Source organism: Thermobia domestica, chromosome 8 (assembly GCF_964235325.1).
Source record: "Thermobia domestica chromosome 8, izTheDome1.hap1.1, whole genome shotgun sequence".
Lineage (NCBI taxonomy): Eukaryota > Metazoa > Arthropoda > Insecta > Zygentoma > Lepismatidae > Thermobia > Thermobia domestica.
The window spans coordinates 137,509,928-137,536,239 of NC_137461.1; the positions used below are offsets into that span (position 1 = coordinate 137,509,928).

Here is a 26,312-nt window from a genome sequence, read left to right on the forward strand (position 1 = left end):
ATAATCGGAAACTAAACATCTCCACTTCAGCAAATTTGAAATATTGGTAGACCGTAACAAGTTTAATATGCGTGTGAAATACCTTGATGTGTGGGTATTTGTTCTAGAGTTACTGGCTACCAAACTTGGGGTTTAGACTCAAGTAAGTCCAAACCTGAAGATCGATGGAAAATAACTCGAGGGCTGGATCTACATAACATAATATTTCATATGCATAGTCAATTCATGAAGGTCGACCAACATGTCAATTTTGGTCAAGATCAAATTAGTTCCATCAATCGCTTTCAGTGAAAAATCTTGATTTCTCGAAGTTCAAACCCAACTTCGATGGCCAATAGCTTGGAAACTAAAAATCTGTACACCTCAATGTTTCATAATATGCTCAAATGTGTACATAGCTTGTCAACCTCTTTTTTACCACCGTACCAAATTTGACCACGAGTGGATGGGTTTTATCGATCGTGATTTAGTGAAATTTTTTTCAGTTTTGGACTAATTTTGTACAAAATGAAAGAAAAAGTGTGTGTCTTAACAAAGCTTGTGTGTGTGCCTGGTTCTATTATTATACTATTTATAATACTATTATACTATTAGGTAGTGTAAAATGTATTGATCCTTTGGTAGTATCCCAAATCTCAGAGTATATGAGACGCAACGAGTCAGGCCCAACGTCATTTAACTGACAGTTGAAGCTATTAGATGTGCAAAAAGTATTGGAATTTTTATAATCAGACGCAAGGTATTGAGCCGTGAAGATAAGAGAACTCTGTGCAAAATTCCACGTCAATTTACAATTATATTTCGATAAAGGCGCAAACACGGCATAGACCCATGAAAAAAAAAAAAAAAAAAAAAAAAGTGGCTGTTCATGGACGAGATTACATTATTAAAAGCAACAACCAAAAGATGGTTCAGTCGGTTTCGTTCTGGAAATTTGGATGTCTAAGATGTTCCTTGCATAGGCCGGCCAATCATAGAAAAAATTGATAATATTCTGGCAAAAGTCGAGCAAAACTATCATGTAAGCCATTGCGACATCGCCAATAACCTAAACATCCTTCACCAGTGTTAAACCATATATAGGAAGCTGACTAGAAAAAAAGAGAAGATCGACGTTTTGGTGCCACATGATCTGACTCAAGAATATTTACTCGCTCGAATTTCTTTCTATGACTATCTACTGCAACGTAACGAACTCGAACCATTTCTGAAGCGGTTGATCGCGAGTGATGATAAATGGATAACTTATGATAACAATGTGCGAAAGAGAGTGTGGTTGAAGCGAGGAGAAATTTCACAGTCTGTGGCGAAGCCCGTACTGACGTCCAGGAAGGTTATGCTGTGCGTTTGGTGGGATTGACACAGACTCGAACTAAGTACTGTAGACAATTAGCGCTAGTGCACCTAACAATTCAAGAAAAACAGCGGAACTAAAGTGCTTTCAAAACTAGAAACAAATTAACAGCTCAAAAACACGTGCAGATTTGTTTTGAAGAGGGGACTGTACGTCACATAGTTATTGCGGTCACTCGGCGAGGGTCGAATCATAAATGTAATTTTAGCAACAGTGAGTGGAGGGTTTCCTTGGCAACAGACCTTAACATTCCAATCTTGCCGCTAGTAAACATGTGTTTTCAGAAGGAAAGAATCTATTATAGTCTTTCGTTTCTTTATGCGTGGAAGTGATTTCACAACTCCCCCTCCGTCCAACATGCACGAACTGGGACGACAAACATATCGTTTCATCCATCCAAACAAACCAATATTTAGAGATTTTCCTTTTCGTTAAGACTCACAGGACAGTTCCAGCTGATGGCTTACCTGGATGCGCACGAAGTGGCAACAGCGTACCACGTGCTTCTCTAAATGTCAATTTGTTTCTAGTTTTGAAAGCACTTTAGTCATCAGAAAGGTTGTTGTGTACTACGCTGCCAACGCCAGACCGCATATATTTTTAACGACCTGTCAGAAATTACGAGATTGTGGCTGAAATGTTTTAATGCATCCACATTTGTTTGATCTTTGCAAAACTCTCGGAATAGTGTTGATTTAGTTTCAAAGAAACCTATGAAAACTACGTGTGACAATCTTTTTGACCAGAAATTGCAGAAGCTCTACAGCGATGGGATGATGGTGTCGCAGGAAAACTGGCATAACGACACCAAATAAAATGGCCTATATGGTTTCGTAATGCTATTTTCAAATCACAATAAATGTGTTCTCGGTTTCGACTTCCAAAGGCTCAATACTTTTTAGACAACGTGATAGTGTGTATTATTTATATAAAATATTGTGTTTCAGTGTCATTTTCCTCATTTGTTTAGTTGCGCTTTTTTACCTATTGTAAAATCTTATCTTCTTTTATTTGAATATATGCCTGAAAGCTACGTAATGCATTTGATATTGAGTGACAAATTGTCAGGTCCTTAGTTATACTTCTGTTTTGTGTAGACACATAATTTCACTCCATTTTTCTACATTCCTTTGGATATACATTGGTAGATTCCAAATATATATATATATATATTTTAAGGAATTAAATAATATATGTACTTTTACTAATTCTTAATAAGCAAGAAATGGATTGTAACAATTGTTTTATTTCAGGTGATTCCGAGAGTAGCAATACGTCAAATAAGCAATCAAAATTAAATAGAACAGAATCAACAGTTAAAATTAGTACTTCACAAACGTCTGATGATGATAACTTAGTCTTAGATGAGGCATTAACTGAGACGTCAGAAAAGAAAGAGAACACTGATGATAACAATTCAGGGTCGGAAGAAGAGAGTCTGATGGACTTTGTTCGGAGGTATAAGGACCATGCATCTACTAAAAGTGGTCTTATGTTGGCGAAAAAGTGTGCCCAAGTTGAAGGTGGTGGATTGACCCAAGAAGAAATTCTTGCCACCATACGACAAAGTCAACAAACAAGTAACTCTTCCAGTAATATGGAAGATGAATTAGAGAGGCCTGGATGCTCAAAATATTTGGCAGAAAGTGATTCATTTCAAAATACTGATAGTGAATGCACTGAACAAAACGTTGGGAAAATGGAGGAAAAAGGTAGTGAGATTTCTGTTACAAATAACTGTGAAACATCTACAGGAACAAAAAGGAAACTACCTAGTGACGAACAAGGAGTATCAGAGTATTTTAGTAAGAGATCCAAGAAAATGAGTAATCACGGAGAGACAATACTAGATGTAAAAGAAAGGAAGAAAATAAACTCTTCAGAATCTTCTAGTGCTCTCGGCGATCGGGGTCTTATACATGCAGTAGATTGCAGTAACTCAAAAACAGAAAATTTTACATCGGAATACGATGATAAACAAATGGATACAGACATCATAGTGCGTAGAAGGGAACATAATGTTTTAGACTCAGAGAGTACACAAGCAAAAGTGAATGTCATGAAAGAAAAGAATTATACGGAAGATCAAAATAACGGTGAATTAAGTGTAGTTTCTTCTATCTCGAAACAGTTAATCAATAATAGAGATAGTGATTCGGAGAGTGATTTAGTTGAAATTGGCATCGATGAGGAAGATAAAAAGAGTTTGAAATCACAATTGCCGATAGAAACTGTAAATAATACTATAGCGTCCAACAGTAAATTAAAGGAAGCTTCGAATGACAATAAAAGTATTGGATATCAGAAAAAGTTAGGCTTAGAAATTGTAATTGATCCTTCTAAAATTTGCGAAGATAAAGATGATATTTTTGCTGACGTGTTCAGCAAAGAAAGTGTAAACAAGACAGTGAGTGATAAAATAGACAAAGGTTATGAAGAAAAAACAGGAATCAAAATAAGAACAAATCCCGTCATTACTTGTGACGATAAGGGCGATAATTTTACTGATTTGTGTAATAGAGAAAGTGAGAACAAATTCAAGAAAAATGTTAGTCAAAACCATGTGAATAGTGACAAGAAAACTCCAGGTTTAGAAATAGTGATAGACCCTAGTAAAATTGTTTGCGAAAAAGACGATATTTTCGCTGATGTGTTTTCAGATATTACAAATGCCAGCAATAACAGAACTAAAGAGGATACAATTGTTACAAATACTAGTGAAAAGACAGAAATCCCAGAAGTTAGTAAGAATAGTGCAAATGATGATAGTGTAAGTGAAAGTGAACTTCCACAAGTGTCATTAAATATAAATAAAAACAAATCAAAGGAGGTATCTGACATCAAAGTAGTTCAGGAACATGAGGGCTCTACGGATGAGAGAGGAAGCAGCGATGATGATGATGATGAAGATTCAAGGACCAAGCGTGCTCAAGAACTTTTGTCAATACAGGTACCTTTTTAAAGTTAACTTCGTACATATTAAAATATCCTGTACTGCGTTTTTCGTATTCGCATAGGTTAGTTCGAAAAGTATACCAGATTTCGAATTAATGACTTCTATTGGTCAAACCAGTTGGGTATTTATGTTATTGAATAGTAGAGTGTTATAAGATGCAGATTTACAAGGTTTACGACTGTTTTCAAGATTTTATATCTACATACTTCATATTATTGTTATTATTATTTTCATATTTATTTGTCATACAGTTTCATCAGTCAAACCAAAATCATAGAATTAGTTTCTTCAATTATTCTTCACACGCTAAGCATTTCCTTCCAAAATGCTCTGAAGTTTCGAGGGAAGATAAAAATAGCTTGGATCTAGATCCGGTTGTATGCTGAATAAGTCCATGACATCGTTGAAAAAATAACGTAACTCGTTCGAGGTTTCTGTAGAATAGTCAGAGACTATCCATTTCATAGTCAGACTTTTCTCACAACCGATGCACAACTGAAGAAATTAATTAAGTTTCTGAACTAGATTGACGGCTGAGATATATATTTAACTATAGAATACTAAATTAGTCACATGGTATTGCTAGTAGCCACTTCTTTAAAAAATAGATTAAAGTAGATATTACCTACAGTTTTGTTCCGATACCTTGCATCTCGCGTTTATTTCTAAAACAGATACTATTTTCCAAGCGAAAATTGTATCTATACATTTCAATTTAGAAAGTCTAATACAACATAAAATTACAGAGGAATTATATATTGTGAAATTCAGTTCTTTTATACATCTTTTAAAATTTAACCATTAAATTAAAATTTTTTGCTTTAAACTTATTTACCTTCTTTACGCACTGTAATGGAGAAGTGACGATAATAATAGAATCGTTCCTCGAGGAAAGAGAGTAAACAATTCTATAAACTTCAGGAACTCCGTCTCAGCTATATGGTTAACGTGAGTGTCGTAGAGGTTCGATTCCCGGACATGTGGTTAGAATTCATGTTAAGCGGTAGGTCCAGGTCTTATATAGCATCGCTGATGAAATGGACGATGAATTTTAGCCAACCAACCAACTTAAGAAAGCAACTAAGAGTTTTCCTTCTAAGATGAAGTTCCCTATTTATGCTTTTCTTCTTTTCTCCTCTATTCAGTCTTCTACTTTTTGTTTTATTAGTATTTAGTGTAAATACATAGTGAGAACAGTTCATCTTGCTATTCACTTTCGATTCACCTTGCACAGTTGCTCAGTAATCCATGCACATGTAAGAATATGGTATAACACGTAGTCAGGGGCCGTGCCTCGCTACTATCTTCGCAATTTCGCTAAATTCAAACGTGTTTGATTTTTTTTTACCAGTCACTTTGGCACTGCGAAGCTCTGACTAGTCCATCTTCTGCTATAACTTTGGTATCAGTTTATAATATTTTTCCATTCCGCTACTAATAGGTATAAATAAAGAAAATGAACAAAGAATTGATAATAAATTCTATATTTAGCAAACCTTTCTGGGAAATAAGGATCATGACAGTCGATATGTACAGTCAGCAGCAAAAAACCTGCAACATGAGAATGTCAGTTTATTGTGAAACGACGAAGTCTTTTCCTCCAAAATAAGTGTGCAGGGGAGGACGCCGAGGTTTCTCTAAAGTGATTCCTGCCACTTAGATATTATGTTGATTCCCTGCGCAGTTAGGCGTAGTTTCACAATAAACTTACATGCTCATGTTGCAGGTTTTTTGCTGCGGACTGTACCTACTGGATAAATGCTGGAATAAAGTAGCAGAAAAATTTATTTTGTTTCAGTTCCCGATTCCCAGCCATATTCTTTACAGACCCTTTTCTCAAAATTTCTGAATAAACGATAAAAGGCGATTTGATATAAAAGTTCAAAATATGTTTTGTTTTGTTGAGAAATTAATAGATAAATATAGAAATATAGGTATTTAGCATATAATTAAAATTCGTATGTTAATATATATCGTTTATATTGTTCGAAGCTTGTGTCACTCAATTTTGGTTGGTTGATTTGGAGTTAAGCGTCCTGGTCAATATCGAGGATATATGAAAGTGTACCTATAGCTTAGTGTGGGATCCGAACCACATACACTTACCAACTTACCGATATTTTACCGGGAGGGTTAAAAATAATGTTATTCTGAATAAGGCTAATGACCCGTCCATATATATGGGGGATCAAAAAGTAATGCCTACTGTGTCACAAAAAATGTATTAATGAACATAGAACAAGATAAGCTATTGCAGAGCATAGCTTGAACTGTCCTCTACAGAATCCTACCCTTCAACATAGTCTCCATGAATTTGAACACATGTTTGAACCCAGGCGTCAAAACCTTTTTGGAAAAATTCAGGAGGTTACTTTTTGACCCATAATCTTCTGGGTTGATCTGGAAGACTTGAATTTCTTGGGACGGGGAGAATCATTGTGGCACCATTCCTTGGATTGCACTTTGCTCTCAGGGTCATACGGTATGCCCACGTCTCATCTCCAGTGACCAGATTTTTTAAGAAGTCTTGATTTTCAACTGCAAATGCGTCCAGGAGCTCTTGATAAATGTCCACTCGCCTACAGCAATTGCTTAGGTACCCACTTAGCACACATTTTGTGATATCCCAAGTCAGCAATTATTCCTTGGGCAGAGCCATACGAGATGTTCAAATCATTAGCAACACTCTGAACTGTAATGCGCCTGTCTCCTCGAATCAATTCCTCGGCACGTTCTCGATTTGCATCTGTGGTCGATGTTGTCGGTCGGCTACTTCTTGGTTTATCAGCGATTTCTGTTTCTCCGTTGCTAAACTTCTTCACCCAACGCCGTACATTGCTAATGTCCATTACCGCATCTCCATAAACATTCTTGAAGCGCATATGGATTTCCTTAGGTGGACAACCTTCTTTCGCCAAAAATTCGATGACGACTCTTTCTTTTAGCTTCAGATTCATGGTTCTAATAACTCAATGTGAAAAAGAAAAGACTACGTTAGTGGATGAAGGCTACCTCTATAACGTCATGCATAGATAAGTCAGTAGCTTAATAGAAAAAAAAAATATATGAGGAGGGAGGCATTACTTTTTGATCCTTCCTCGTATACTATTAAATTAAAATAAGACATCCAAGGGAAATTTACTACAGCTTAACTAGAAAATTTTTATGTTTAAAGGCATTATTGGATTCTGTATTCACCCTAACCGGTCACGTCACTGCTTGTGAATGTATCACCATTTTAAGGGAACCATGTGACCATGTGTATCGTGTGATCCAGATTTTTTTTCGAGCAATGACGCCATATTCCGGGATGATAATGCACCTATTTACATAGCTGGAGTTGTTGCGGATGGTTTGAGAAACACCGAGATGAACATGGCTCCTCCAATTCCCGACATTTTGGTCCAAACATAGATGCAGATTTCCATCCTCTGTCACGTAACTAAGGGATGTACTACACACACAATCACATAACATGCCATTTGTTATTATTCATGACCTCTATGAATCAATTCCACATCGTATTAGTTCTGTTTTCAGATCAAAAGGTAGTCCAACATGATATTAATGTGTTAAATTACACTTTTTGCAGGTGTTATTTTGCAGGTATTATTTTGATAACCACCTGTATGTTGCGTATTTTTGTGAATGGAGGTTGCAGCAAGCAGAGAAATGAGACAGTTGAACCGTTATCATTTTCTCTCGTTTTTGTTTTGTGACATGGTAATATGATTGTTCGTCAGATGGTCTCCAAAATGAAATTGCTTCAAATAGGAAATTGCTGTATTGAGAGAGCAAAGGGGTATCCATAGCTCAATAAATCCATCTAGTCTGAACTACCAAATATCTTGAAATCGTAGAATCTGAATGATGCCAACCTGTCCATACACTCAAGATTTATAGAAAGCGATAAACAGTACCAACGCGTCTTATTTTGGGAAAGTCTCTCTCTCAATGGAAAAGTTGCCCTCTGTGTTCAATAATTTCACGAGACGGGGAAGATCACTGTACTGTTGAATGTACAGCTTAATATGTTTTAGGTATTAGTACACAGAGATGAATCTGATAGTAATAGCATTGATTAATTGATTGATATTTACGTCCTTCGGCAGAAGTAAGACTACATAGGACGAAATGTGCTGTATATAGCGGAGTCTGAATCATTGCATTACGTTCGAAGTTCTCCCGTCGAGAATAGAACCCAAGATCGTGTATAAAAATGTACGCGCACTAGCTGCTACACTAGTGAGAAGGGCTAGTAGCATCGAAATAGAGCTGCTTCAATGCAGCGAATAACTACTAATATTAGATTCACCTCTGTGTACTGAACATCTAAAAGTTACTAAGCCATTTGATAGATAAGTGGCCAACTCTTATGGAGTAAAACGTAATGCATATCTTATGGAAAAGTACAAGTTCCATAAAAGGATGGCCAAATCACCAGGTTTACTATATTTATTTATTTTTGTTATTAATGTAGTGATCTTTGATTTAATTGTGCGTAAATGTATGTATAAATTCTATTTCAAGCTATCTGCATAAATAACTAACATTATAGCATATGGAACCCGGAGGTACAATTGCCACATTCACGAAATCTCTCCTTGATTTCTGTTCTTAGATCCAGTTTCTACTTTGTATTTCTGGCCCTCTCATCTTTGCTTGGCTTTTTCTGTGTGGATTATTTCTGTCTAGCCCAGCTCGCGCCAAATGAGCTTTGAGGTGGACAAACACTGTGTGCATGAGTTTTCTCGGGTTTTTTCCATTTCTTCCCACTTTCTTCATTCCACCATTTCATTAATTTCTCATCATCACCGTCTTTAGCCTAGCCGGCATAATCGTAGGACGTAAAACTGAAAAGTTTTCATTTCTGTCTAGATTATATTTCGACTTTTCTGTTTAATTTCAAACTCAGTCCTGATTACTTATTGGTATTTACTTCTGTGTTTGTTCTACATATTCCGAAGTTTAAATAATTGTTTTAGACAGGATATTATAAAACTGTTTACTTTTCAGTAGTACAGTTTCTCACTAAGTTACAAGATGTAGTAGTTCAAAACAGAGACTTATTTTTACTTAAATTATTCTCATACCAATGTTATATTGCACAGTATTCAATCTTAATACAGCTTTGATCTGCCATAGCTATGCATTACAAGAATTTAAAGCTAAACAACTATGTGATCTGATCATCGTAGTTTGATAGTGGTAGCATCCCCACTAGGTAAGACTAAATTTTAATTATAGAAACTGCGTATGTTGCAGAGTATGGTTGCGGAAAGCATTAACTCAATGGTAAGCTCTTCATCGATACCTAAGGTGAGAGGTAATACCATTTTGGTGAAATATTTTCTTCAGAAGTCCTTTTGTTTTCATTGTTATTTCTTTCATGTTCTCCATTAGCCAGGAAACTAATAGCATAATAACATAATAACATGCTAATACGTTCATTTTATCATTAAGTTTTTTTCTTTTCTTTTCTTTTCTTTCTTTCTTTTTTTTTTTTTTTGCTTTAAAAAAAACTAACATATATACATCCTTTAAAACTTTTTTCTTTCTTTTTAAGACGTTACTTGAGAAGGAAGCAGACAGTTTAGTAACCGAGAAGGGAAAACAGGAGAGGCTAGCAGCAACGATTACAGATCAGATGTATTTGGAGGCACAGGTAATTGAACATTAATTGTTTTTTCTGAGTAACAGAATGAGCATAACCGTTTATTTCTTACATTCCCCTTTTCTGTGTATAGTGGTAGGTAAATGTAGCATATATCAATTCCCCCTGAAGTTTCCGGTTGCAATAAATAAATAAATAAATAACAAATGCATGCTGAGTTGTAGAATATTACATTGATCGATATACCCTCTTTGCAGATGCGACGTACTTAAATTGTGTAACGTAGTTCGTCCCGTATGTTTGTAACAAACCAATTACCGGTTTGTTTACATTGGATCCGTATTGTTATGTGTACCTGTTGAAGTCGAAGTTGGTTCCCGCATAATATTACTGTGCCCAGTTTTGTTACGTGTAAGTCTACACTAATTTAATGTTAATTTGTTTTCAGTTTCGTTACGTGTAAGTTTACACTAATTTAATGTTAATTTGTTTTGTATTGTTAGTACAAGGAATGGCACCAAAAGAATACACGCACTCAATTTTTGATATGATACACGTATATAAACACATTCGGAAATCTTCTAAATCTAACTTTTACCGGTGACTGCTTCTTTACAGTTTATACAGTATGTTAGAACAATTAGTATAAGTAAGACTAGATACAACTAAAGCTTACCGAATATTTTGATATAGTTTTATTATTAGATTTCATTCGTTTGTGAATTAGCTCGACAGTCACTTGTTACACTATATTACTGCTAACATGGCGATTTCTTTGGTTATTGCCGCAAGAGGGCGTTCGAATCGCTATACGTGGAAATAACAGTGTAAAAGATGGCGGCTCGGCGGTGAAAGGAAGTTCTCCGTTACTATGGCAATTTCTAAATAATTGCCGGGAAAGAATAATCTTTTAATTATTTATTTATTGAATAGAGTTTTCGGTAAGTTAGATATTAAAATAGATATAGAAATTCATGATTTTTACAGTTAGATTCTTGTATTGATATGTATTTATGGTAAAATTATGCGAATTATAATCAAAGATATAATAGTAGAAACCGCGTTTATAGAGGCCTGGCTACGAGTGTAAGATGACGCAGTGGATTAGTAGATTTCAGTGTGGAAAAACGATGGCTTGTTAGCTCCTCCAAAAATTTTAGAAATTCTGTAACTAAAAGTGTAACTCGGCGTGTAACCTAGTCAAAATCATGGTTTAGACTAACCTAAGACGTTATTTGGAAGAAATAGATACGGAGGAGTCTAACAAAAGTCAAAATTTAGTGAAAACCTTTTTCGGCCACAAGCCATCGAATGTCATCTCCGCCATTACTAGACATATGCAGTAATGGAATTGGGAGATGTAATTCATCGAAGCTGATTGCTGCGGCGGACCGGAAAGATATTCTACGTTCGTGGAGTGTGTAGCCGGTGTACCGAAGGAGTCATCTCTCGATTTTAAATAAGCAAGTAGATGAAACCTACTTTGCGAGAGGACTATTATTCTGTGAAACCTGCGGATAATCGGGTAACATCTTTTCTTATTTTTCTTATAAACAGTATAGCAGTTCAGCAAATGGCATCTTTAAGAATCAGGATGTGTAACTAAGTTAAAGGGCGTTACGCGTCTCTGAGCTTGTCAATCGTCATTATCCACTTATGCTACAAGCATGTATAATTGAATTATTAAATCTTATGTGTGCCTCTACGTAAATTTGAAAAAATATGTATGTTGATATTAGGGTAATATTTTACTTTGTACGTACCTTTCGATGGCAATGTACCTTGAAAATTTTGAATATTTAGATTAGATCGGTTATGTTAAATACATTACTGAATTATGTCTCAAATTATGTCCTGTGATGATACCTTATTTTGTGAAATATTTGCTGTAGGTTAGGTTAGGTCTAATTTTGCAAATGTGTGATCCATAATATCTATGTAGGTTAGGTTAGATTCGCTTTTACCCGTGTTTCCAAATTTAATATGTGTCTTTTATATATTGCAATGTGATATATGCTATTTTGTTGGGAAATCTTTATCATGAACGCACATACGAATATTCCGTGTCTGAGAAATTTAAGTATTTCTTAATTCATTTCATTCGCTTCAATATTGCTTCATGATGTATGTCAGTCGTAAACATTAAGATGAAATTTCTTTGAGAGTGCTCTGATATATATATTAACGTGTCTTTTAATCGTATTTGTAATACATGCATGTAGATTAGATAAAATTTCCATTTCTTACGTGTAGAACCGGTAACAATTGTGATGTGAGCGTACTTTCCTATATTTTGTCGTGTGTCCCTTTGATATTAATCTGTAATGTATTTTTGTATCCGTGTTTGCCATATTTTGTCATGTGCATATTCAAGACGTGTAATGTTGATAAAATTGCATTTCAAACGTGTCTATTATTATTATTTTGTCGTGTGCTCTTTTATAGTATCTCGTAATACATTAGTGGTTTAAAATCTTATTTCGTATGTATGATCTCATTTCGTTGCACAGGAAAATTTGAATATAACATATCCTCCGATGTTAATATCGTATCTTGATGAGTGCGAGTAATAGATCTGTGCCGATGTGGGAGAACTTTACTCTGGACATACCTCCGGAGTTCATTACTATTTACAAAATACTATTTCGTGCTATGTTTGTTTATTTTCAGTTAGGTAGATATTTACTTTGAACGTGCCATAATTACAGTGCGGAATTAAATGTTCGTGCCTACATTGATATTTGCCTCGTTGGAAACCAATAACGTTGGAATGTTTTTCAACTTGCTATTCTCCAGTAGAGCGTATCCATCCCTCTATAAGTTTAATTAGTTGTAAACAGAGATAATAAGTTAAAAATAATAATAATTCTTTAAAGAGGCGTTTCAGTAATTGGACCCCGTCGAGCATATGTAGATTTTTTTTTTCTTTTCTTTCGTTCTCGCTAGACATTTGTATATATATATCATTTTCATTGATAGTAGTGCTTTCATAGTAGATGTATTATGCGAATGATGCATAGGCTAACGTAAAGTAATACATGATGCTACTCGTACTTTTTTTTTATTGAATTGAAAAATGGAATTGTAGTAGCGATGATACTGCCTATGTCTGCATAACTTGCATATTGTTTGATGAATGACAGGGACATTATAAGCAATGAACGCCCAAGTAAAAGAATCTTCTGTAACTACATAAGTAGAGTGGATGGATCGCCAATTCTTTGATTGATAATGAGTTTTATATGTATTAATGAGATATGTTCGAGAATCATGTTGGAGACGAGATATGTTAAAACAATATAACAATATCATTTTATAAAATGTTGATAAAGTATCTTAGAGATACCACAATGGAGGCAAATGTTTTTAATTTTTTTTTTTCTCTTTCAATCTGTTATGATGTAAATTGTTAATAAATTGGCACGAATAAATAGTCATAAAAAATTTAGCTCTATAATTTCAAATATAATCTATACAATTAGAATTTATGAAGTTTTTTTTTTTTCTTCTTAAAAGTACTAATTAAGCTGAACAATGTTGACTCTTATTCTTGGTTGGCCACAAAACAAGAATCTGGAAACTTCTGATGATAAATAATAGCTTTATCGTTGTGTTTTCCTTTTCTTTTGCTAAAGCTAATGCAACCTGAACATTAAATCTAATATAACCTTGATTTTTTTTTTTTCAATACCGTAAAAACGTATTGTTATATGTTTTATAACACCTATTGTCAGTTATAGTAAGCGACTGTAGCCACGAGTCGCATAACATGGGGTGTTTTATATCTAACATTTTTGTAATTCAGGAGATTAGATCAGGTTATGGTAATGGCCAGGGAATAGAAAATGGAATCAATTTAATAAGTGCGCCAAATCCATTGACCTGGAAAATGAGTTTGATGTGCTCATTGTCTGTTCATTGTATTTCACATTAAGATCACATTGCTCGTCGTTATGCATTGACTTTGGCAAGTTTAAGCACGCGAAATGCTTTCTGTTAACCTGTACACGCGATAATAGCAAATCCAGGTGAAGGGAAGATATGATACGCCCTTTGTTTTTCAAGAATTTAAGTTTCTACATCTAATAACATGCTTTTCTGATGTATTTGTATTGGTAATTTTTATTTATTTTTATTATTAAGTTCGAGACCCTAGAGGAATCAGTATGTTTTTTGTTCAACAGCTTGATATAACAAACACGCTTTGCTGCGAATATTTGAATGCTGAATGTCCGTATGGTCTACAAATATTGTTACCAATATCAACAATTATCTATTCATCAACTTTTGAAGCGTGTCTGAAAAAAACACATACAAAAGAGAACAACAGCTGAAAATGTTTGTTGTGTATTACAATCAGTTAAGTTTGAGATGAGCGCCACTAGTGATCTGAATCACGTTGTATCGGTATTCAATCTCCCGCCACGCTCTGTGCAGCGTATCACGATTAACTTTTGCATATGCTTCTGATCCATGTCTTCAGTTTTTCTACTGATTATGGTAAAAGGAAGTGATGTCTGCGGTGAACAGATAGAAATATCCTAGCTACAAAACAAGTGAATTCTGTTTCAAATTACGAAAGTACGGTAAATTTATTCAAATCTAATATTGAAGCTACTTCCGGTTTCAATAGATGGACAGAGTGGTAGGTAGAATCTCTCACTGAGACCTTAAAGCCATACCAAAATAATTCAGGTCGGTGTCTATTACAATTTTTGTTCTATTGGCATCAATAATAAACTTGAAAATGGTTGTAGGTTTGTTGTAGGTTTCTGTAGAGATTCCTTCTTGGGAACATCTATTGAAAGAAGTGGTGGACTTCTTGTTTCAACAGATTTTTAACGATAAAAATAAACTCTGTTTTGGGGACCCTGAATCAATTTGTCCAGATCTGCTGATGGAGGGTGTTATAGAACAACAAGTATCAACGCATCGAATATTAGACGCGGTATATAAGGAAGTTAGTTTACAAATTATTATAAGCACGCATCAATTCATATTCTTAAATAATTATATACTTTTTCGTTATTTAAGACTGAATATTTAAATCTACACTTTTAAAGAAAGCTTGTTTTACTTACAATTTCTTTATACATGCGTGTTGCATTTTCCTACCAACAGTATGTCAAAAATTAATTACTTTATTGCATTATGTGTGATCTTACTTGAACAGAATTTAGAAAATTTTTATTCACAACTATTCGGAGCTTCCGTACTTGCCCTGTATCTCGCAAGTATTGCGTAACAAATATTTACAAATAAATCACACTCATCTATTACTTTTACCTAGTGTGATCATGATTTTGTTCTCGCTTTCATAACGACTTTACCATGACTTTTTCAGGAACTGCTTCAGTTGTTTGGAATTCCCTATATAGTAGCCCCGATGGAAGCAGAAGCGCAGTGTGCATTTCTAGACGTTTTCTCCTTAACTCATGGAACAATTACAGATGACAGTGACATCTGGCTATTTGGAGGGCAAAGAGTGTACAAAAATTTCTTCAATCAAAGCAAGTTTGTGAAGTTTTTCCAGGCATCTGATATTCAGCGTTACTTCAGTAAGATGTGTCATATTCTTCTGTAATAATAAGTACAGAAGAAATTTTAGATTAAAGGTGAATGGCATGTAGTAAAACTGGGATTATCTTAAAAAAAATAATAAAGAATGGATACTTTTTAGATTTGTCATCTTCATGTAAGCTTCTATTCTGGAGTACAAGGACTGTTCAATTAATTTACCTTTGGCGTGGGAGACCCGGGTTAGTTTCCCGGCGGGAGCTCATATGGTTCGGATTCCACGTTAATCAGTAGGTCCCTTCTCATATAGCCTCGCTGCTGAAGGGGACGTTAAACCCAAAATCAACTCAACTCAATTAATTTCTGGAATAAAAAATAGTAGGGACGACTTACCACGTGTTCGTACTTGTCCATTCAAACTACTTTCCTGCTGCATTTACTCACGAGTGCAACATTGTAATTATTGGAAGCAGCCTTGGAACACTTGTTGAATGCGCCGGAGCTCCCTTGTGTTATCCCGGATAGTGTCAGATCGTTTACCTTTCAAATGGATTCAGAGTAGGGAACAGTAAAATGTCATGCGGAGTAGAGAAGATTGTGTACGATAGGGATATTTTTGGCCGAGAAGTCATGGCTAAGTGCGTAGACCTTATTGACAGTTAGGCCATGTGAATCAAATTCGTGTTGCGTAATTCCGATCATGTCATAAACAAGATAATCAGTATCATTTTCACCCAGAATTTGACTTTTTTTGGCCGTTTGGGGTTTCGTGGATTCAGGTGGCTTCCGTTAGGGCGAGATTACTTGGTTTCGGACGTGTACCTGCAAATCCATAATTTATCCTCTGTGATGATATGGGCCAGGAATCGTTGGCGACTGCTTCTTTCAGTTCCCTACTGATAGTGACATAGTGTCCTCGGCATGAATGTCACCCTTACACACCGCATCCCTAGGTCTTGTAAAACATAGTCATATGAGCTGATGGAAATGTTTAATTCTTCTCAATTTCATGGACAGTCAATCAACGGCCGGGTCTCAGAAGTGCATTTTGTCTTCATTCCGACTCATGGACATGGATCATTCTCTACATATATTCTTCCAGCTTAGAAACAGTCCAAACCATAGAAAGCTGGTTGCTCGACTCATTGATTCATTACGAAATGCTATGTGCAGCATTTCGTGTCTTTGTAGCCATTTTTCCAAGTTTAAAACAGCATTCAACACAGATTTTCTTTGGAACCCTATTTCACAATTCGACCGGATCATATAGTACGCCACAAGCAATCTTGTATCACTCACTGCTTGGGGTCAGGTGAGCGATAACTCTGTGATATAGTCATGAGATGTTACCATATCTACCTCAAGTGAGGATTCCAAGCATCAATTAATAATATTTGAGGAAAAAAACAAAACAAAACAAAACAAAACAGAGAATTAAATGAACATCCTTGTATTTACAAGATAACTTGAAAGTTCTCTACTTGTATCTGTAGATACATAATATATAGCATGTTGTAATATATAGGCTTGCCAGAAATACCTTGAACAACGGAACATACGACTTTGCTGCAAGGACTAGGAATAACAATTTGTTATGTATATGATTAAACTACAGTGTGTCCGTAAAGTTGCGCAACCCAAAGTTTGATTTCGTATATCTTTTGAACTAAGAATGATAAAGACCTGAGACTTGAAACAAATGTAAGCATATTCTATGTAGATATTTTCGAGATCATGACCAATAATGCAGTTTGTAACGTTTTTGTGTAGTAACGAAAGATATCGCAAATTTTTGAATAGAAATTCATTTTATCAATTATGTGCAAATTCTCATTGCTTACTATTAATTAATCTAAAACACGACTGGCAGTAATTTTACGACAACAGTGTTGCCAGGGGCCGCGTTTTTGTCAAAAAACACCCATTTTACGGACTTGCATTTAATAGCCTTTTTATATAGCAACACTGCATCAACCTTGTCACATTTTCGCACCAATGGATAAATGTTGATGCATACTGTACATATACACAGAAATTCACCCGCAGGAAATCAGTTTTTTGCAAATGAGTATTGAGTTTCTTTATTTTGTACATTTTTTTATTTTACACTTACGGTAATTTCTTTCGTTACTACACAAAAACGTTACAAGTTCTAGCATTAGTCATGATCTCGAAAATATCTACATAGAACATGCTTACATTTGTTTTAAGTCTCAGGTCTTTATCATTCTTAGATCAAAAGATATATGCAATCAAACTTTGGGTTGCGCAACTTTACAGACACACTTTTGAAGTCCAGTACTATTCAAAATTACACTGTTGAATATGATTGTCAATAGGTATTTAAGTTGATCATATTTTTAAGTTTCTATGATTTACATAACTAAGTGTGGACATTTATAGCTAAACTTGATGCTCAGCTAATTATTAGTTTCATTCTATATAAATTGTAATATTGTTGGAACGTAATGCGTATAGTAACAGTGATCAGTATGAACTCTCTGTACGTGACTAGTTCATGTCGAATGAATTAAATAGATGAATTTAGTCGTGTTCAATAAAATCTGGTCATTGTTTTAGAAAACATTTTATCATGGCTCGTAGGTGAACTATGGCATTTATGTAATGTAGATATCAGACATCAGAAAAATACCTTTTGTATGATTCAACTACACCTATGGCTAAGGGTGCAGTTCTCCATAAAGAGAGGTGGGTGGACAGGTATTTGCACGCACTGAGCATTGATTTTCTATATTGACGTTACTAATTGGTAGATAAGAGGTAGGAATAACTAAGTGCATAGCGCAAATTTTGAAAAAAAAAAAAAAAAGTCCTGTTAGTTACTAATAAATTGGGATTTAAAAATAATGAGAATTAAGAGAAAGATAATGAGAAAGAAGTTAGTATTACAACGATACATAATTGTCTTGAATGTCGAAGAAGTAGTAGTAAAAGAAATTGTTTTTATGTATAATGCAATGTTAGAAGTAAGAAATTTCTATTGCGTAATCGTGAAAGTTTCATTCTGTACTTTTGCTTGTTTCGTGTGCGAACTTTCTATCAGATATTGATGTGTATAACATATTATGATTTTCAGTTTGTAAGGTAAAATCACTGCTAAATATTGTGCTTTCTTAGGTAGAGGAGTCAATAGAAAGTCCATAGGCAGTTTGCACATTTAGAGAGCGTAGACATCCTTCCATACAGTGGAGCATGATGGCTTCTTTCCCCACCTCGAGTGCTGTTTTATTGCTTGGACCTGTATAAACATAAGAACTATAACTAAGCAATGCAATTGAGCGTTCACATTTAGCTTTTTTTCTGATTCAGTGGAATTTTTCGGTTTCGTTTTCATTTCTTTAAAAAAAAAAAAAAAAAAAAAAAAAAAAAAATCACACAGGGACATTTTTAGTGCCATACTTAGCACCCAGAAGCCAACTAATTAAAGGAAAAATACTACTTTCATCTCTTTTATCCCAACGTATTTTATTTTATTTTTTAGATCTATCAAGACATCACATGATCTTACTGGCGTTGTTGGTTGGTAGTGATTATACAGTAGGTATTCAGGGAGTAGGCCCAGTAACTGCAATGGAAGTCTTGGCGGAGTTCCCACCAAAAATAGGAGACAATGTACCAACTGAACAACTGTTGTCAGGTCTCGTAGCATTTCGCGAGTGGTGGGAAAAGAAGAAGCTTGCTATTAAAACGACGTTGAGAAACAAATTGAAGGAAATTGAACTTCATCCCGGTAAGTTGGAATGAAATAATATAAAGTATGGAATTGTATTGTTAGTAAGATGTTTTAGTATTGCACGATAAGAACATGATCACATGTAAATTCCAGTATGAAAGTGTGATAGTAAAGATTTGATTTACGTTATAACACTAACTTTAAAATCTCAGAAGTTTTTTTGTTTGTTTGTTTGTTTGTTTTAAATGTTATATAATCAAGCTTACAATATTGCTACATTAAGAATATGCTGTTCGTAAATGGTAATAATATTTGAAGTTTTAATTTGTTGTTATTCGTAATATATCTATATAGGATCGCCTTATCTGATAGTGTATACCAAAATTAGTTGAGACTCAATCACAAAGCTAAAAGGTACAATGTTAGATGAGGCGTTTAAGTGAAGGAACTCATACGAGTGTGCTTTTTAAAAATTTATCTTCATGTTTCCACAATTTTCTGGTAAGTAGTTTACAAGTAATGTATAGGTCACTGTTAGGAGTGAGTGTGTGTGTATGTGTCGCTTTAGAAGTTTTTTTTTTCACATACTGTACATGTATGTGTGTGTTTTGTACACATACTGTACATAAATATTAGACATGCTTTTAAACATCATAATAATTCGATTTGCTCGAAAACTGCGCATCAGAATTTACTCTCAAGCATGTCTAATATTTTCCATTGTACAAGCTTTGCTTTAGTAGACTTAAATATAATTTAAACTCACTGAGTAAAACGATACGTTTATTGTAGAAATTAATAACGTGTAACAGTTTCGCCAACTATCCACTTGGCTTCATCAGACACTATCTGTCTAACACTAATTTTTTCAATAAACGTATTGTTTTGCTCAGCGAGTAATTTAAATCGGACTGAAATATGTCATTCTGCTCAATTCAAGGTTATCTATAGATTTATATATATGTCTTAGCTTTGCACAATGTTACAATTAAAATATATATATATATATCATTTTGGACTATCTCTCATTAACTAATGTGAGTGTACTGTCGTCTTGCTAATGTCATAATGTAAAGCTTGACGAGAATATACTTCACGATTAGTTTGATTTTAGTAGGTGGCATGGTTATCGTACAGCATAAATATTTTACAAAAAGATAAAGAAATAAAATCTCGAAAACTATGCATAACGTTTTACATTTACGCAGCTGTCCATTGATTGGTATATGTCTTCTCTTTGGAGTTTATTCCTTCCATTAAATGCTAATAGTGTTGTAGATTTTTTTATTTTCTCCTCAGGACAGGATGAACTATTTATCTTGGCGCATCTTGGTAACTTTTAAACTAATAGATAAAACTTGATGAGATTACGAACCGTGCAGATATCTGCAACGGCACAGTGTTTGACGTACAACACAATACCATCAGATTAATATTGTTGCTATCCTAACATCCTAAACTTCCAAACTTTAGAGGCCTCTATAACAGTGATTAAGCAAGTGAGATGAACGTGTCAATCAATGCACATCGGAAGTACCTTAGTATCGAATACTATGACCATAATATGACTATTTCTGACAAGTAGGGACACAATTACAAGGCATTGAAAGTTAGACTTGGTAAAGTTCGCAACACTGCTTAAAATTATGTAATTGCGAAGATTTGTTTTAGTTATAACTACCAAAAGATATTGTTGTAATGTTATGAAAGCAGATGAAACCAACATTTTGAAAAAAAAAAAAAAAAAAAAAAAAAAAATTACAACTACGTCATTTTAAGGAGTATAGAAATCTGTACCCATGTTTTTTAATATATTTCCAGAACGAGTTGAGATATCAAATTGCTATAAATGCCATTATGATATTTACGTTCAATGGAAACCATCTATGTGATTGAATGTGATACTTATCTAAGCAATTGGAGCTTTTTCGTGGCTAAGCAGTTAGCGTACGCACCTTGGCGTGGGTGACTCGGATTGGATGATTTCTGGCTGGAGCTCATGTTCAGATCCCGCGTTAAGCTGTAGGTCCACGTTTCATATAGCCTCGCTGCTTAAAGGGACAGTAAAATCAAATCAAATCAAAATTATCTAAGCATCTTTTCGAAGTAATTTTTAAAAAGTAAATTTTTCAGTTTCTTGTAACTTTCTTTCTTCTTCTTCTTAGAAATACATCATATCATGATCATAGTAATCGACACTAATTTCGTGTAACTTGCATATTTACTGATGTGGAGACTTCCAAAAGTGGAATGTTTACAGATGTTTAAAAATGCTCCACCCTATATTATATTATATATATATATATATATATATATATATATATATATATACATACACACCCAAGGTACCGTGTACGTAACTAATCCAGATTCTCCACACTGCTTAAGAGTTCAATGCTATAAAGGACAGAATAATAGCGAGAGTGTCACATGTTAAATTCTTTGCTAAAACCAGAAGAACTTGGATTACATGTTGTTCTCGATGATTATACTTTATTTATGCTGCCCATTGTAGACGAATAAAGATAAGGATTTAGTGTATCAATAAAATTTCAATCAAAATGCATTTTCAGGTTTTCCGAGTCCAACAGTTGTTGATGCCTATCTTCATCCTGTAGTAGATGAAAATAAGGAAAGTTTTTCATGGGCTCTACCTGATCTTGATGCCTTGCGTCAATTCGCTCGTAAAAAATTTGGATGGCTTCAGCCAAAATGTGATGAAATTCTCCTTCCTGTTATGAAGAAAGTAAATTCAAGAACAGTAAGTTTGGTTTATTCTTTGTTACAGTAAACCTAAATAAGAAGTGCAATGCAATATTTGTGTGTAGTGATTTTATTTTACTGTCCAAAATATACAAATACATGATGTATCATGTATGAGGTATGTTCAAAAAGTATCGAACCTTATTTTTTTTTCCGCGTAAAGGAATGAAGCGCGGGATATTTGTTCATTGTAGATGTAGAGAGGACACTCCTGTGCAGTCGTGGATTTTATCCCGCCCGCAGAAAGTGTCAGTCTTTGGCAGTCGACCAACGGGTGAAGACGTGTAGTGAGTGGTCGTCGAATTTCAGTTGTTGTAAAATGACAGGAAAACTTGAGCAGCGATATTGCATTAAATTTTGCCAAAGGCTTGACGATACCCAAGCGGAAACCATTCAATCGGGTCGGCACATTTAATTTTGAACGAAAACTTCGACATGAGGATAGTGTCCACGAAATTTGATTCAGGCTTTCATTGCCAAACACAACACTGCTGTGTGTCATCACGCTTCTACTCACCTGGCATGGCTCCATGTGACTTTGGTTATTTCGCAAGCTGAAAATGCTACTAAAAGGGCCCCGATTTGAGTCAAGAGAAGACATCGTGCGGAATGCGACAGCACGGTTGCTCACCATTCCAAAAACTGCCTTCGAGAAGTGTTTCCAACAATGGTGGGAGTGCTGGGAGAAGTGTTGCATTACTAAAGAGACGACTTTAAAGAGGATTAGTGTTTCGGATTTTCAAATCACTAAATGTATTTTTGCCAACCGAAGGTTCGATACTTTTTGAACACACCTTGTATTGAACACCCTTGTAACTTTGAAATTAATAAATATCACATACAAGATGCAAATATCACATCACCAGGGAGAAATGTGGCATATTCTGCAATACGATCAGATTAACTATGTTGCCAACCCAATGTATAGTTCACTACCTTAGATTATTACATATTTCAAATTTACATACTGAACGAGAACTTAAAATACCATATTTATTATTTAGTGTTATAAACTAAAGACGCTACAGTATTACCAACATCTAAATTTTGGAAGCTTCTACTACAGTAATAACGTTAAGTGAAATGAAGGAGCAATAAATTTCCTAAACATTTTGAAATATCATCTTTCTGTGAACGACATTATGATCTTTACGTGTATTAAAAACAATCTAAGTCATTGGATGTGATGCGTACACTATTGCTCAAAAGATTTTGGTATATAGATATTCCGTAGTATAAGCAAAAATATGGAAGGCGAGGCAGGTTTTGTTTGAAAGATGTAGACATAAGGGTCAATGCAGTGACAGAAATTTGAAAGAAAAAACATTTTCCAAAATCGTCAGTTCTTTATGATTGATATATAATTTAACGTTTAAAAAGCCAAAAATACTATACTTTGAAAAGTGTTGACGATGGCTTTATGCCGTATTATTGCTCACTGAAATAACAGCGATAATCACCACATACTATATGCTTCCACTGAGCGACAGTTGAGCACAGAAGGACGTATAATGACCATCGTAAACACTTTTCAAAGTGTAGTATTTTTGGCTTCTTAACTTTAGCATGTCAGCAGGATATAAAGAACGGCAAAATTTGAAAAACTGCCTTTTTCCAATTTCTTCCACTGCACTGACCCTCTGTTTCTGCATCTTTCAAACAAAACTATGTTGCCTCATCTTCCAGACATTTGTTCATACTATTCAATAACTGTATCAAGTTTTATTTTGTGTTTTCAATTTTAAGAAATATAATTAGACAATCATCTGCAGTACCTCTCAGATCTTGATTCAGCTGTCGTCAGATTTTATCCTTTAGATAGGAGCACTTCTGATACATGGCGGCAAAATTCTCGTTTCAAAATAATAGATCCACAATAGATGCTCATTAAAATCCGAGGTGTTCGAAAACTTTCGAGCGGTAGTGTATCCAAAGGTTTTTTTTTTTTTTTTTTTTTTTACATTAAAAAAAATTTAAGCCGTTTGAAAAAGTGAAATTTTCGATCTCTCGTAATTTTGTTCCTATGTATTCAAAATACATCATATCATGGACATAGTATTCGACAATAAGATACTTTGGATACGCATTGCCTCATTTATCTTAAATACGGTATTACTGTTGTAGAGGCCTTCGAAATTTGGATGTTTGAGATATTATAATGTCCTTAGTTTGTAACACTGAATAACAAATGTACTATTGCTAGTTTTTGTTTAATATGTAGATTTGAAATACGTATATGATAAGCTGACATAGTGCCATTTAAAAAATACAGCTTTATGCTGTGTTAACACTACTGTTAATGTGGTAGTATTGTGGACTATGTCAAACAATGTACCCTTGTTGATATTTGCAACGTACAAAATTTCAGCGTTTTGTTAGCTATTCGTTTAAAAGTTGCAAGGGCGCTAAATAGTTACCCGTGTATATGCATTCACTATCTTTCTAATAAGGAGTTCGTTTATATCTTATCTCTCAGTATATCTGACAGCTACAATAGAAAATGAATTACGTATCAGGAAAATAGTGTAAACAAGATTACAATCTTAAATACAAAATAGTGTATTGTAAGCTCTTCACTTAACAGATTGAACGTCCCGTGTATCATATATAGCTTACACTGAATTAAGCTATAAGTTCACGTGAATTTATGTGGTTCACACTAATTTGGCCTATGGGACCCTGACGCAGCGTTCTTTTCTTTAAGGCAACTTGTGTCTTCATGAATTCATACAATTAAGTTTTAGTTTCGTTTATATTGTATTGCATGTTACTTAGCTTTCCGGATGGCTATGGTAGTTTTATCATTTGTTCTCTTCTATGCAAGGATAGCTATTAGCGGATGTAAAGCGTTGCTCAGCAAAGGAATTTGTAAACTATATATATATATATATATATATAAAGGCTGTCTAGTGTTGAAACTGTGCATCAGACTGTTTGCTTCATATTCTTGCTGTATGTGAGAATAATTTTAAAAAGCACGTAATTATTAAGAAATAATGTAATTATTTTATTGTTTTGAATGTGATCCAAATGTGGATCATAGGGTCTATAGGTAAATGCGTAGCTGCAAGCTCCGTGAGACATATATAACACGTTGACCTTTCTGGTACAAGGATGTAAATATAATAATAATAATAATAATAACTTGTATCATTAGCATTGTTTAGGTTTCTAGAAAGCAATTCTAAAATTCGGCACTGACCTCTAAGTGAGCGCATTGGTAACAATTCATGAGTTCGATGTTTCAATTCTGCTACGAATACAAGTACAATCTGTACTGCAACTAAAGGTAATCCAACGACGTATTAGTCAGTGAAGTTGGATTTTGTTGATTTGTACAAAATAATGGGGTACGAATTAACCAAAAAATAATGAAAATGGATTCCAACATAGCGTCCAGCTGGGCAAATCTCGACTTTTTATTTTTTTTTCCTTTCTTCTTTCCCGTTCTATCTAATGAAACGTTCATAGTACACTTTTTTGGTGTTGTAATTATGTTTTCACTCTAAACCGTCTCAAACCATCTTAAATAATTTTTTTTTTTTTTTTTAAAAAAAGGTTTAAAAAGAGCGAATTCGTGTTTAGTCCAAACTCTTTTGTCTTCGCTATTTCTGTCGAAAGATGTGAAGCTTAAAATATATAAAACGATAATTATGTCTGTTGAGCTGTATGGTTGCAAAACATGGTCGTTTCCTTTGAAGGAAGAACGCAGACCGAACGTATTTGTAAATAAAATCCTGAGGCGAATATTCGGACCCAAGATGGACGGAATGGGGAATCGCGGAAACTTCCTAATGAGGAATTTCACAATTTATATCGTTTACCCATCAATGTTAGGATCATTAAGCCGAAGAGGCTCAGGTCAGTAGGTCACGCTGGCAGATTGGAATACAAAATAGATGCTGGATCCAGTTGGATAAGGAGAAAAATTAGGTAAATGTGGCATTGAACCTTCAGATTTGTTAGGTAGTGTGAATACCTGAGCAAAGGTATTACTTTAATTAATTTTCCAAATCTTCTTGTAATTACTAATAAATGTCGATAGCACTTTCTTTTTACTGTCAACCTTTAATTGACTTATATCACTCCCGATGACAGAACTTTCTTTGTCTTTCTGCGATGAGCTCTTGTAAGTCAAAAATTTTCTGCAGGAATTCCAAAATAAAAAAATCAAGATGATCAGTTCCAGCAGAAGAAACACTTGTGAATGTTAAAAATACGCTTTACGCGACGTGTAAAACAGTTGAAAATATATTTATGCGAATCGTCCGTGCATTTAAGACATCTACACATAGCAGGCATGTTTCTGTACTTTTCTGTTGGCTATTTTATTTTCCTCTGGCACTTTTTTCTGCACAGGCACGGCAAATTTTCTGCGATCGCATCGCAGATCGCGGCATGTTCTGCTATGGGG

At 34.6% G+C, this 26,312-nt stretch overlaps 1 protein-coding gene across 1 annotated transcript in view; it reads left to right on the plus strand.

The window, feature by feature from the left end:
• The window catches only part of mus201 (rad2 superfamily protein mus201), a 56,195-nt gene that overhangs the window by 24,183 nt on the left and 5,700 nt on the right, over window positions 1-26,312 (plus strand). The window contains exons 7-11 of the mRNA XM_081769043.1: window positions 2,608-4,304; window positions 9,877-9,975; window positions 15,269-15,482; window positions 18,944-19,192; window positions 21,709-21,896. Coding sequence (XP_081625169.1) covers window positions 2,608-4,304; window positions 9,877-9,975; window positions 15,269-15,482; window positions 18,944-19,192; window positions 21,709-21,896 — 2,447 coding nt within the window. The remainder of the gene's footprint in view (window positions 1-2,607; window positions 4,305-9,876; window positions 9,976-15,268; window positions 15,483-18,943; window positions 19,193-21,708; window positions 21,897-26,312) is intronic.